Below are 14,541 nucleotides of genomic sequence, written 5' to 3'. Positions count from 1 at the left end.
CGCCTTCCATGAGATTACACAACGTCATTTGGTCGCGGGCGTTAAGGGTAACCGAATTCTGACCCCTAAAACTCACAAATCCTAAACACTCCCATAGTCTCTGTTATTTTCTGGCGTACTTTAGAATCCTAGAGGGTTTTTTTTAAGCCACATCCCCTCGTTTTTATTAGGCTTATATGCTCACCAGAGGGAACCCACAGTACATATTTTTATATCCGTTGGCGAGGACGAAAAACGTAACGAATTGTGGTGTAAGTTTCTTGTTTCTACCTCTGTTGTTTTGTAGAAGCTTTTGAAACTACTTTTGTTCTGGATATTAATATTGTTGTATTATTGAGGCACTTCAGAGATTAAGGCTATGCTCAACATTGTAATATTTTCGTATAACACTAGCAATTAATCTTATCTGGTTATTTCCAAAAGTTTTTTGCCGCTTTTTATGACACAAGGATATATGACCCTCCCCCCCCCCCCCCTCTCACCCCCTTTCCACGGTGAAGACCGATATTGGCTTACAAACATGATCTTAGGGTCCTCGTTCCAGGCGGCTTGGTATGACCAAAAAGAGCTATTCCCTTTCAGATCGTTTTCCACCATAAGTCCATGATCGAACACTTCAGTTTCGTTGAGGAAATAAGCCCTGTTATAAGAACTCATAGAGTGTTTTCACCTGACGTCACAGTGGCCATGTTGGTTTACCCAACTAATCCTCCGGGAATTGAGCTCTATTTTCATGCAAACGTTTTCTTTTGTTTCGGTGAAAAAAACAAGGTTACTGATCACATGAGGGAAAACACTCTATAGGCCATTTCGGAGTCCGCGCCTGCCTCCTCTTCAAAGCGAGTCCAAGTGCGAAGTTTTTCTTATGAAAAGTAGTTTTCATTCATGTTTAAAGTAAAACTAATTACCATCACTCGCTTTAAAGAGAAGGCAGACATAAACTCGGAAATGGCTTATTGCTATCAAAGTGAACTCCTTCTCAAAAAGAGATCGAATGATCTCAGAGGTGGTGAATTACGCGGGTCAGGTGATCATGAGTCACTGTTGAACATTTCGTGATAGGTGGTCATTTTGTCTCCCTCATCAGCAACACTTCTTGCGGGTACACGCCAATTGCCACACCCTTTGACTAATATTTCTTGCAGCCAAGCCCATTGTTATAGTTCTAATCATCTTCACCAACACTTGCAATTTGGATTGAACGGCTCCAGCAAGAGCAAAAAATACTCTTCTTGAAACATCTGTCTTTCATTGTGTTACGTTGATTGGCTCTTACATTTTATGAAGAGCGCAAAGTCGGATCGGATATACACTTCATTTCCAGGTGTATGGTAAGCTTGCCTATTATGGAAAATGTAAGGGCTTTCTTTTGGAAATACCAAAACTACAAGAATTTAAACGTTAATTGCTTCAATCTTCTAGTGGTTTGCATGGAATATCGTTCGGATTCGCTGGCTGTATTGGCAGAGGAGTCAAAGAGACGTTGCCCGTAGAGCCACCGTTTTGGGAAACACAGAGTGTATTCGTGAAAGAGCCATCAGTGTTCGTGGGAGAGCTATCTATAAATTTCTCTTTTCCGATGTCAGTCCCTTGAAAGGTAACTATAGTTGGAATATCAATGGATTCTCGCATGGTTGTTTCACCAGTCTCGTCATCTAGAGAATCCGCCTTTAAACGATGCACCAACTGAAAAAAAAAACAATTAATTCAAAATTAATTAGGTTTTTGACCAGTTTAAATTCAGAATTGTAGCACTCTGTGGGGATCAAGCAATTAAACCGCTTAGTTGAAGAGCCTAATTTCTTTTGTGTCCATTAAAATAAAGACTGTTTCAGGCAGGTTGGTTGATCAACTTTTTCAACAGGCAAAAAATTATCAGACCATTAGTGTAGGTAATCACATGATTTCGAGTGCAATTTGGAATAAATAAGCACCAGTAAATTTTTTCAAAGACGAACAAATTGAACGAGCCCATAGAGCGAAGTTTTTGAAAAAGAAACTACGAGTGCTTATTCATTCCAAATTGTACGAGAAAAATCCTGTGATTCCTTATTAATAATATTCGTGAAATAATCTCGAGATGACTTTGTCTTAAATAAGCAGAGGCAACGCACGCGTCACGCACCCCTAGTAGTCAGATTTGTGTGTTCTTACCTTTGGCAAAAAGATTAAAGATATCGTTGTCGTAGCAGGGAATATTATGCACAAGCTGAGCACAGCGTACAATTCTTTGTATTGCGTATCATCCAAAATGACGGATAAGAAAGCACCAATCGTGGATAAGACAACCACGTTGTACACACAAATACCAATGACACGCGAGTCGTTCAGGTGGGCGTAAACGACATTCCTTGTCTCGTAAGCGAGAAACAGGCCATAAAGCAATAGTATTCCTTTGTATACAAAGATCAGAGTCAACCACAGCGGTAACTTAGTTGCCTTGCAGATATTCAGTTTATGTTCGATGATCTCGAACGGGTTATTTGGATTTCGCTGCAACAAAATGCGTAAGAATTGGCACAAGTCGACACTCATTTCAAGATTCTCCTCCAACCACAAAAAAAAAATTATTCGGTCGATCAGTCAGCCAGTTAGTTAGTCATTGGATCTTTCAGTGAGACAGTAAGTCAGTCAGTTAGTGTGTCAGACGTAGGCAAGAGAAAATGAGGGGACAGAGAGGAAGGCTCCCGGTCCAGCCCTTGGGATATGTCATATCCACGAAAGTTATTTTTAGACGAGAGGAAGTCTGTCTTCCAAAACGTCCGCATGCAGGCCAGCCTCGATCTGATGTTTGAAAGAAAATAAATATTCATCAGCGTTCCACGTGCGCCGCCATTTTCTCTTTTCACTAAAAACCTGAGAGCGAGGCAAGACTGCATACGGACGTCTCGGAAGACAGACTTCCGCTAGAATAAAGACTTTCGCTCGTCTAAAAATAACTTTCGTGGACATGACATATCCCGGCCACTGCCCTGAGCCTCCCTCTCTGTCCCCTCATTTTCTCTTGACGTAGGTCAGTAATTGAGCTCGATATATGTGTATCTGTACTGTACTATGTTATGCAAGAGTAGAAATATAAGTTTTTGTAAAGGAAAACGGTTTTTCTCAAATTTCCAAAAAAATATTTACCATTTAAAATAAAAAAAATATCTTATCTTGCTTCAGTCTTGTGTTTCTTTGTCTCTGATGCTGTTTCTGGGTCGATTAATCGACCCAGAAACCATACCAGAGACAAAGAAACACAAGACTGAAGAAAGGTAAGCTTTTTTTTAAATTTTAAATCGTAAATATTCTTTTTGAATTTTTAGAAAAACCCTTTTTCCATACAAATTCTTATATTTCTAATCTTGCATAATATAGTATAGTACAGATACACATATATCGAGCTTCGGCTACCTGTGATCCTTTCGATCTTTCAGGGTCAAAATGCACAAGAAAAAAAACCAATGAGGAAGAGTCGGCATTCATTACAAAATTCTCCTCCAACCACAACATTCATTTCTATTTGAGTCCGTTAGTGACTGAGTAGGTCCCTGGGTGGATGGGTAAGTGATTGACTCAGTCAGTTGGTCAGTGTGTCGATCGGTAGCCTGCGTGGCAAGGGTAAGTAAATTAATTTTTCTGGCCCCGCGAGGAATAGGGCAAACAAAGCAAAATTGGAGGGCGGGAAGAGAGGAGAAGGAAACACTTGCGGACAAACCCCTCGATTTTGAAAAACTCCCGTTCGCACACAAACGGAGCTCGTAATTGGCTTGGCTAAGTCGCATATCATTGACAATTGTCGAGCAAAGGTCTGACATGGCTAAAGCGGAAGACGTGATCAAAGCAAGTTAAAACCCAAACCTTTAATTTTTCTCTTCTAACGGGGATTTAATCATGAGTTGAGACAAGAAGAAAAGTCGTCTGTGAAATAGCTCTTCCCAAGAACTCAGTCTTAGGAAAATTGCGATCATTCAAGTTTTAGCACTTGCCAAAGAATTCAAGGTATTGCGAAAGATCAATTCAATGGGGTTTCGGCTGGCTCGTAAACAGACTCCTAAAGGATTTAATCTTACGAGATCCTTGTATTTTGCACCTCTGTGGAACAATGCTGTTGAAATCCTGTCGTGTAATGCCGACGCTTTGGGATATTGCAAAAGCAATTGCGCCACTATTTGTATTCCTAGCTGTTCCTTTAAATTTAACATCAAGAATATAATACCACATGCGGTAAGAACAAGGTCATACACCACGGAACAGAAAATTCGCACTTTCTCTAAGAGTATTGTGTTTTAAAACATATACAGTGATTTCGGCGGGATTGTCAGACAACAACATGCTTTCGAATTTCAGGTACTCTGACATTTCATTGAGAGGAATTTTTGTTCACAGCATTAGCTGCCACAAGTTATAATCACATACTTGCCTTACCAATCATTAAAATCTTACCGTCGCGGGGAATTTACGGCTTCGTAGTTTACTGGAAGTCGCCTTAGGTAAGAGCACCTTCTTTTTAACATTGGTTCTTTGTTTTTGTCACAGGAGAAAACACTCGCGCCGATTTAGGGATCTGACTTCTTCCCTTAGGCATGTCCAGCAAACCCTCTTTAGTGGAGTTGACTTGCTAATTAAACTTTGTACAGTGATCCATGATTTCGAATCTTGCATGCACAAGGTTTCAAATACGACTTGAATACTTTTGACATTTTACCACCTCAAATCCAATTTTCAGGCAGACCTCTGCCGTCTTTTCGACGGATTAAAAGATTTTTCGTTGAAATTGAACCTGCCTGGGTCGCTCAGATTCACTGAGATTTTCCCGCTTTACCGGTGTTTAAGTTCATTTCCGCTACGGAGACCAAACATTTAATTGATCAATTTAAGACAGCTGATGACGGCATCCCCCCCACCCCCTCTCCTTCTCGTTTCGCCCCTTTTTCGCGCGGTAAAAACATAAAAAATCTTTCATGTTCCCCGCACGAAAACGCTTGCTACGCAGGCTAGTCGATCGGACGTGTTGCTTCATTACTTTTGCTGTATTTTTCTTGCGTCAACTAACAAAACACAAGTTACATCCTACCTCTGTTCTTATTGTGGTTTGATTTTGTTGTAGCGGATCAGCAAGTTCCCATGCCAACAAGGTTACAACGTCAATCAAAACAATTCCACCCACCATGGCAAGCATCGACCAATCAGATAAAGGTCCCAGCTAAAGGATTTCAAAAGTACTTTATGTTAAAAAGGGAGAATCGATGAATCGAAAATATTCCATTTAGCAATAGACCGCGCACCGGTGGCTCAGTTGGTTGAGCACCGGGCTGCCATGCGGGAGATCCTGAGTTTAACTCCGGCCGGACCAACACTCAGGGTCTTTAAATAACTAAGGAGAAACTGTTGCCTTTGTAATGACCTGTGCAAATGGTTAGACTTTCAAGTCTTCTCGGATAAGGACGATAAACCGTAGGGGACGTAAAAGAACCAACACATGTAGTTCCCGGTGATGTGGTCTGTCTTCTGTGGTGTGTCATGGTCGGGAGGGTAAATGCTCAAAGATATTAGCTACACCAACCTACTCTAAAATCCGAGGGTAAATAAAATTTAACTATGAACATCATCAAATCAGAAAGGTGAATGTTGATCGCAGTGGACAGTAATGCCTAATTCCTTCTGAATTTTATTAAACAAGGCAGGAAAGCAATCAGCTCATTTCTTACAGACACATTGCAGCACATTGTGTTGCTTACTCATCATATCAGTTTGCTTGTCGATCGAAACGAATACTTTTTTCCTTCAAGGATAAAGTCATTGAAAACTTTTACGAACGTCTTTACCTGGCACTATGTCCAGACTATTTTTGTGCTTTTAGCATATTTAAGAGCATAACCGTAGACATTAATACGTAGTTCCCCATGATTTCTCCCATTTTCCGCTATCTTTTTCCTGATTCTAAGCGTATGTAAGAAAAATATATGCTTTCTGTCTACTTGCTTCTTGTCATTTTCCTGCTAGCAGGGGTATATTTTCTTTTGCGTTCACTATGCTGACGAGTATGGGAAAAGAGACCTCTGCCATGGGTCGAAACTCACTGTGTTGAGCATGCGCGGTGGTTACTTAGAGACCGAATCCTTACAGTCAGCAGACATATCATGGGGCATGTGTTTTGAACAGCGCCGTCCAGTTTCGACCCATGGCAGAGGTCTTTTTCCCGCAATGGTCAATCCAGCGAACGGGAAAAAAAAGAAGACCTCTGCAGCAGGGAACCTGTCCTTCTGAACAATGAGAGAAGTAATTACCCGCAATTTAAGACGCTTGTTCGTGCAAATCTTATAAATTCTCCACGTCTTAATGAACATAGCACCAAACGCCAATGAAAAACCTATGTTCAAGATCCATGCGCGGGTCTGCAAAGAAAAGGGATCCAATATATGCTGTGAAACAAATCTCCTTCCATATTTTTCACCATACGAGTAATATGGATGCACTAAACTATTTCAGGAATATGTATTTTCAACAATATGGTGGAATAAAAAAGGTGCAATTGCCTTAAAGAAAAACAACGATACCCAAAAAAAATTAGTTACCTTACAAACAAGCGGGAAAGTTTTCTTGGGATCTTCGAACACTCGCATCCCGAACAAAAACACTGTAGCCAAGCAGGCGATGCATCCCAGCACCGTGATATCTTTAAACAACGGTGCGGATGACTTAATGAACCTGTTGAACAAGACAAACCTGTCTGTAGAGCAAAGAATCAACCTTAAGGACGTTCGCGGTAATTGTTTGTGCGTAACTTTTACTGCGCTGGTAACGCGACTGTAATATGTCACGCATTACTTCAGGCATTAGTTAAAATCTTATGGCGACAAAAACGCCGGGGAAAAGTTTTCAGGTCGGCTAAAGAATGGCGCATTTATTTAAACGTTAAAGAGAAAGGACCGAGAGGCTGCTAATCGAGTAGTGGTTAAAAGTTTTGAAAACTCGAGGAAGGTTAGTTAAATTTAATGGGGTTGGTTTCTAAAAATGTCTTTATTACGTTACGAACTTCTTAGTTCAAAATAAATTCATGTTTTGAAATTAGGGCATTTTTCCCTTGCCTTTTTCTAAGGAATAAAGTCGGTGACCCCCCAGTTTTTTTTCATTTTTGGAATAAGTAATTTATGACCTAACTTCAGGCGAGAAATGAAACAAATTTAAATGCCGGAAGATTTTCGCGCGAACGTCCTTAAGAGCAGGGTTTGCCATCGCCTTTGATTCATGGAATGGCCTTCACTCGTAGCTTAAATTGGTTTCTTACCTTCTCTGCTCGAGAAGTTCCTCTCCCGGGACTCCGCTAATTTCCATGTTTCATCAAACAACACCATTCTATTTGGCCCCCTTCGATCAGATGTAATTTGATCTATAATCAGTCCCCCAATTATCAAAGCAATTGTGCTTCGCAAACTTGCGACTTTATAAAAGAGATCATGTAAGAGCGAGAATCAACCTATAAATTGCACTTTGCTTTTACGAAGAAAGCTGTGTTCACTTGTAGCTGGACATAATTGAATCGTCCATTGTAAAAAGGGAAAAAAACCTTAATTAAGACATTTAAAACGAAATTTAAAAAACCCACAATTTCAATGCTTTCGGTGACTTATTACTGGGTTGCCGTATGGCAATCCCAGTCTGAAAATGGGTAGATTTTTTTTTATTTTTTATTTTCCGTGTCGGTAAAAGTCTTGCCTGTCACTCCCCTGGTAAGTGGTGTCTTTGTGCATAGAGCCCTCTGCGCGTATTTTCTTAGGATCGAGAGGGTAGTGGAAATGCGTAGATTTCTCTGGTGGACACAGGAGAATCATTAACTTAGCCTGCAATGGCGTTGAAAGTCATGTAACGCCAATGGTGTTTTAGTGGATCTTTGAATAAAATATACCCTTATGAAGCTCAATAATGGAAAGTCAGTTGGATAAACCAGGCAGGCGGTGAAAAACCAACACCTGGAATCTCAAAAGCGACGAGTAATGGACTTCGACAACAATCTATCGCCCGTCGAGCCGAAATCAAAGTGAGCTGTATTTCTAAAATAATATTTAACCAAGTGTGACGGTTATGTAGAACACTGAAACCAAATGGAAAATTCTCTGGTAACTGATGGGTTCAACAAAGACAGAGAACGATTGAACGAATCGAACACCTTACATGGATCTGTGATGAACTCTGCACAGTCTTCAGGTTAAAAAAAAAAATTGGAAATGTAACAGCCAAGAATTATTTGAAGCTTGTCGTGTATTTTTTGCTTCATTATTCAAGGAAAGGGTTCTTCATGGAAACGGTTTGATCCTGAAATTTAGTTTGTTGCAATATTGTGCATATTTGACACGATTGAGTTTCTTCTCCTCACGCACGTAATGAAATAGAAGGGGTTTTTGCCTCTAATAGCAAATATGTTGTTTGTTTCAAAAAATTGTTCCCTGGAAAAGGTGGCCTTTATGAATTCATCATGTTTTATGATATGCGAGCTTAACTGGATAGTTTTTTATGGCAATAGTAAAGCATTTTCTTGTCAAAATGAGGTTAGCGTCTTCTGGTGTGTTAACTGAATTAAATCGTGAGTTTGTATTTGCCGTCTGCCGCGTAACCTTGATTTCCACTCTCAAGATTACCTCCAGAACCTACTTTTTGCGTAGAATAAGCTTTTAGAATGATGTTCTTGTTTTGCATAAAGCAAGTTAACAAAATATGTACCTTGCTGAGTTCGCATTTGTTAGCGTTCATAGTATTTTCGGTCCGATGCTTCTGTTCCGAGAGGGGTATCTTGTTTTGGTCTCCCATCCAAACACTAACCCCGATGAACAGGGATTAACTTCAGTGAACTTTGGTATTACAAAGCTGTCAGATGCTCAGAGGGCACGCTTAAACTTGTGGTGAAAAGAAGTTGAGAGGAAACTCGAAAATTATCAACATGTCAGCCCAGAAGCCAATGTTTCTCGCTTCTCTTTTATCTGTTATTCTTCAGAGACCGGAATGCTGTAGTTCAATAATACACAATTCAGTGCCCTCTGATTTTCTGTAACACGTACCACAGGCAACCCAGTGTATGCTTCACGGAAGCATCTTGTTTTATACATGTGACATGTGCAAGTACATTTTCCACACTCTCCACCCCTTTGCCACATCATCGGCAGCTCTCGCCTCGCTGGTACTGTAATCTTTGGCACAACCGTTGGTAAAGCTCTCGTAGACCTGACATTAGGGAGCTTAAGCAACGACAACGGCGACGGCAACGAGAACGTCATCTCCAAATTTAAATTTGCGTTATTTTAATCGCCTCGTGACTATTTATACGTTTTTAATATGACAAGGGTGTGGTAATTCCTCAAAGATGACACCAGTCGGAACGGCATTCCATTTTAGGAAAGAAAATGAAAATTTATCCTCAAGTGCTGACGTTCTTCATAAAACCAAAAACTTGGCTATTTGACGTTGTTGTTTTGCTGACGACGGCAACGAAATGGACAAAATTGAAAAACGCACGTGCAGGGCGTGCGAAGCTATTGTTTTTAATCACTAAATATGCAAATTCGTGACGTTCTCGTTGCCGTCGCCGTTGTCGTTGCTTAAGCTCCCTATTGTGAGTTGGTGCGTTTCTCCAAAGGTACCGGCAATGATGATGTTGATAATGTGATGATGATGACGATGTTTTTACCACTTCGCCATGGAAGGTTCGACTCAATCAAATTCCATTTAAGCCTGACTTTTTGGGGTTTTCTTTCTTTCTTTCTTTCCTTCTTTCTTTTTGTTACTGCTTTCTATCAGCGATAATCTAAAAATGTTCACATGCCTTTTCCGCCGTTCAAATTTGCATGTCTTTTATATATAGTTTCTAACTTTTGCAAACTCGAGGTGAAGCTAAGAGATTGTGAATAAAATATAACACTGTTGCTAATATTGTAAATATAGTTTGTTGGTTCTCTGCTCTGCTCCGAGAGGTCTTCCCCTCTCCTCAAAACACAGCATTTGATTTGATTTGTTCTGATTTCAGTTGATTTGTAGTCTTCCCAATTAGTAGAGCACTCCTGCTCGGCTAAATAACCTTGAGACTTAAATGAAGTGATGATGATGATGATGATGATGATGATGATGATGATGATGATGATGATGATTATTGTTATTATTATTATCATATCACTTAATAAACCAAGGATTTATAAATGTGAAAGCTCACTTGAATTTGCGATAGTATCGGTTAAACACCAGAAAAACAATCCCCATGACGATGCCAAAGCTCGCTGCTGCTGAGAATACCACGAAAAGGTAGTCAGGGATATCGGACATTTTCGTCTTTATTTCTGTGTGATCCGATGGTACGCGATTATCTAAGTAGAAAACACATTCAAAAACGGCTTAGCTTTTTACAAGTGACAAAAAAGCGATGCACAAATCTATTCCAAGACAAACCAGCTCGTCCGAAGCCCCCAACTGGAAACAGCGGGTCTTAAATTGTCCAACAAGTCGAAAACAAGACCACACCACCGAAAATGAGGGTAGCAAAGACTGACAGAATGAGTTCGACAAAAATTGGAGGTTGCACAGTAGGGTAAGACCCAAAATACGGCAAAGGTAAATTGACAGAAAAAATAAGGTGAGTGCAAAAATACAATGTACCTTAAATTCAAGGTTTTTGCTATCGAGGATAGAGTTTGTAGTCATTTATATTCCTTACCTTTCCATAAGGTCTTTTCGCTGCCGTTAAAAAAATTTATCAATCCTCCTCCACTGTTTCTGCTCTGATGTCTTCCAACGTCCACCAGTTTTTTTCCACCGTCTGCAAAGAAATAGCAAAGAAAATTTGATGTAATACAATTTTTAGTAATTTGACAACTTTTTTCCGCAATAGATTTCCGCTGAGAAGCTTGTTGACCGAATCGGTGATTAGGTGATAATGGCACGAATTCGTTCTGGTGAGAGTTCTTTCCGGGTCTCTGTTATATCTCCGTATTCGTTTGCATGATGCCTGCGCAAATCTCATGCAAGTATGTCATACTATGTGAGGTACCTGGTCGAAGAGGCATAACAGTTTTAAACGTTTTACTGCCATCATCAAATTCTCTAAAGTGACATAAAAGTATTGTATGTCAGTCAGTAAGGAGTAATAATATTCAGATATTGGGAGTGAAAGGGACAATAATGGCGGATTTTACTTTGTCAAAAGGATTTCCACAATTTGCAGTGGGTGTTCTGTGCTAAAGGATTAAAACAATGTCGATTCAACCAGCAGGGCAACCTGCTGACAGCTTGACAAAACTAATGAAGACGTTCGCGCCCATTGCTACTGCGCATTTTTGCGCGCATGTCACGCACGCCTCATGCATCGCAGACCACGAATGTAAACACGATGCTAAAGGCGCAAACATTTTCCACAAGAATGGAACGTGAAAGCGTGTGGCACCATGGGATAGCTTTGGACCCAGGTCTTCTCGGAAATGTCACGCAATGACGTGACAGTGCGAATATACCATCGCTTTGAGAACTTCGCAGCGATTTTACTCTCGTGAATGCTTGGTGACCCCTATTTTTGTTTCCGTAGATCACTACCTTTTTTGATTTTGTCGATTTAACAAAAAACAAAAAAAATCTGTGCGTGAGAAGTTACAAATATTTCGCCTTTTATGCTCTCGTGCGACCGAAGTTTTCTTTCTTAGACTAATATGTATTGTTTTTCAAGGTCTATTTCACCTCAGAAAAAGACATCAGCTGGAAAGGTTAATTTAGTTATATTAGTTATGTTGAATTGAGTGCGTTTACCTGATCTAAATTTCACTAATGTAGCTTTTTTATTGCTGACAGTTGTAAGCTAAGATCGTCTTAAAAAAACGTAATCTTCTAAAAGTGCACCCCGTGATCTCGAAAACGAGCACGGTGACCGCCCATTTTTTTTTTTTTTTTGGCAAAAGTAGATCATTACCTTTGTGCGTGGCAAGTTTAAAAAAATTCTGTTCGTGGGAACGTATTGGGCGCGAACGTTGTAACGGGCGTTCACGAGGCCTAAAATGTTGCCATGGTAACAGAAAAGCACCGCGCAAAGGCTCTCTAAAAGTAAGTTGTTGATTCTTACGTATCTCAAAAACCAATTCGGTGACCTCGTAGCCTAATAACGGGACATAGAAAAAATGTTGAAACAAATTTTGACGAAGTTTCATTTTCAGCTTTTGCTGTGTGTTCAGTATGAAACAAATGAAGGGATTAGTTTCTAACGAAATTATTTTTGTGCCTCGCTGGGGAGTGAAACATACGGTATTTCATAAGGGACACATCGATTTTCTCGTCGCGATCGCGACTTATAACTTGCGATCGCAACTTGTAACTTGCGATCGCGACTTATAATTAACTTGCAAGTTATATTCAAATGAGTCGAACTTTTGTGAGTAGGCTTCATGCGTTTTTTTTCCTGCGCGGGATCAAAACGGCCAGTCCCCAGCGGGCAACGCTAGGAAACCAATCAGAGCACAGAATATACTTCATCGTGCCCGCCTGCGGCGTTTTTTTTTTTTTTTGAAATAGAAATTATGGACGATGTTGAACCAACGAGTTAGATCTGTTCGTCCAGAACCTAACAGTACCAATTGTTACTGAAGACTTTTCCTTGTCATTGTTCTATGTTGCCTGTTAAAAGTAACTGCTGGACCAGAATAAAAAAGTAATCAAAGTATGTCAATGATAGAACACGCGAGTTTACGTTTTAAGATGAATGCACCATTTTCACGTGGAAAGAAATTATTTTTTTTCGCGAAGAGCTACTTTGTTTATGGTGATAGATGACGTAAATTTCTATACAAGTGATTGTTAACCCCAAGTTTCACAATTTAAAGTTTGATCGGAGATGCGTTTTCTTGCTTCTACTGATATTATAACTCCACTTCCCACTTTTTACGTTCTTGTTTTACATTAACATGTGCGAAGTCAACTAGACGTCTTAGAAGACCAGTTCTCTAATATCCACAATTTCCATTTGTAATGTTTACTGTTGTGGCGATAGTTTTGATTGCTTTCAAAATTCTTTCCGATTCATTTCGTGAGATTGTTACCTGTTATACATTAAAAGCTGGGTATTTTTCGGCTTAAGTGGTTTGAGTTCATGGCCCTAAACATTCATCTGCGGATCGTCAACCACTTGGTTGTAGCAGGTGCTTTGCACCTTGATATTCGAGTAAACAAGCAGGACTTGTTTTACTTTATTTAGTTAGGTTATTTCGCATTTGCACTTTTTGAATTATTTTCTCCCGCGAGTCACTTGTTGCAGTTTTAAGAGGAATCCATTTCGATTCAATCAGAAAGATACTTTAATTAAAGATTGAGGAAACCAATTACTCGTTTGTGTTCTAGTCGGGTACTCCATCGGATGAAAAGAATATTTATGCATGATTGGAAAAGAACTGTAAAACATTACTTTCAGCTGCAGCGTGCCTTTTTCTAAGAAATATATTGTATCCAAAGATTTCAATGATTTCAAAAATTTCAAATGATTTAGTAGCGAACTTCTGTGATAAAGTTGTGTCCAGATCCCTAAATCCAACACAACCTCGTCCCCTGAGCCATGGCGCGCAAAATGCAGCAAAGTTAGCCTGGGACTCGATCGTGGAGATGGCGATGATCAAATTTTTTGAGACAAAAAGCAATGCAACAAAATAACACATAGGTCTTTCCTAAAATTAGAATTTATTTGTCAAAAGATCATTTCTTAAGCATAATTCAAATATGTTAGAAAATTTATACTAACCATGTCGGGTTAGTTGGGCGCATTTTTAGTAACCAAACGTTAAAATTTACGATGCGTTGGTTAAGGGGTTGCCGTTAATTTCGAGCCCTGTCAAACTTGATGCAACTACTCCTTCCACCCCCATTCCACCACGAAAGACCAAACCTCGCTTAGATTGAAGAGGAACTCCCATGAATTAAGATTTAAAAAAAAGTTTGGTCAACTTAAAAACAATCAATACAAAATGTATCTAGTGCATGATAATTTCCCCTTGAACTGTATTTCGCATAATCAACGAGTTTTGTCAGCGACTCGCTGTTGACAACCACCTGAAAAAAGGAGGGGGTTGCTTTTTGAAAACAGCATATTGCTGACTCTTGGAAATCACAATATGTTATCAAGATGGTAGAAAAGTTCTACAAATAAAGACAATGCTTCTTCTGGGTTCCTGGGCATTTGCAAGCCGTTATCTTCTATTATCAGTTCTGCAAGGTGAACAAATAACGGAGAGCAACCAAGAGGATGAGATCTGTTGCCGCGCATATTTTCGGCTACAACTAAGTCATTTTCGCAAACATTGACTTTTTAATCGAGAGCACCAGCCTCATGCGGTAAAAAGAACCAAATTTCCGGATTCCTAGGGGGCGTGTCTCCATTACAGGGCCTTCTTCGATGCAAATTCCAGGTATCTGCCACGTTATGCAACTCCTCTTAAAGTAAGCCCATGAAACAAAATCTTAGGCACTCGACATGAATTACATTGCCGTTGTCAAAACGCCCAGTTTCTGATAAATCTTTAAAAAAGCGCATCCACCAGTCAGTGTTAC

General features: G+C 39.8%; 1 protein-coding gene across 6 annotated transcripts in view; it reads right to left on the bottom strand.

The window, feature by feature from the left end:
- Positions 1–496: 496 nt before the first annotated feature.
- The window catches only part of LOC138006035 (gamma-aminobutyric acid type B receptor subunit 1-like), a 48,631-nt gene continuing 34,586 nt past the window's right edge, over positions 497–14,541 (bottom strand). For all 6 annotated transcript variants that reach the window (XM_068852193.1, XM_068852215.1, XM_068852221.1 and 3 more), the window contains 7 exons: positions 10,682–10,783; positions 10,184–10,334; positions 6,561–6,693; positions 6,273–6,380; positions 5,060–5,188; positions 2,155–2,493; positions 497–1,686 (listed from right to left, as the gene is read on the bottom strand). In XM_068852193.1, coding sequence (XP_068708294.1) covers positions 1,411–1,686; positions 2,155–2,493; positions 5,060–5,188; positions 6,273–6,380; positions 6,561–6,693; positions 10,184–10,334; positions 10,682–10,783 — 1,238 coding nt within the window. In that variant the 3' untranslated portion in view covers positions 497–1,410. The remainder of the gene's footprint in view (positions 1,687–2,154; positions 2,494–5,059; positions 5,189–6,272; positions 6,381–6,560; positions 6,694–10,183; positions 10,335–10,681; positions 10,784–14,541) is intronic.

Source organism: Montipora foliosa, chromosome 1, assembly GCF_036669935.1.
Source record: "Montipora foliosa isolate CH-2021 chromosome 1, ASM3666993v2, whole genome shotgun sequence".
Taxonomy (NCBI): domain Eukaryota; kingdom Metazoa; phylum Cnidaria; class Anthozoa; order Scleractinia; family Acroporidae; genus Montipora; species Montipora foliosa.
Note: the sequence above shows the minus strand (reverse complement) of the source record. Positions and strands in the feature narration are given on the sequence as shown.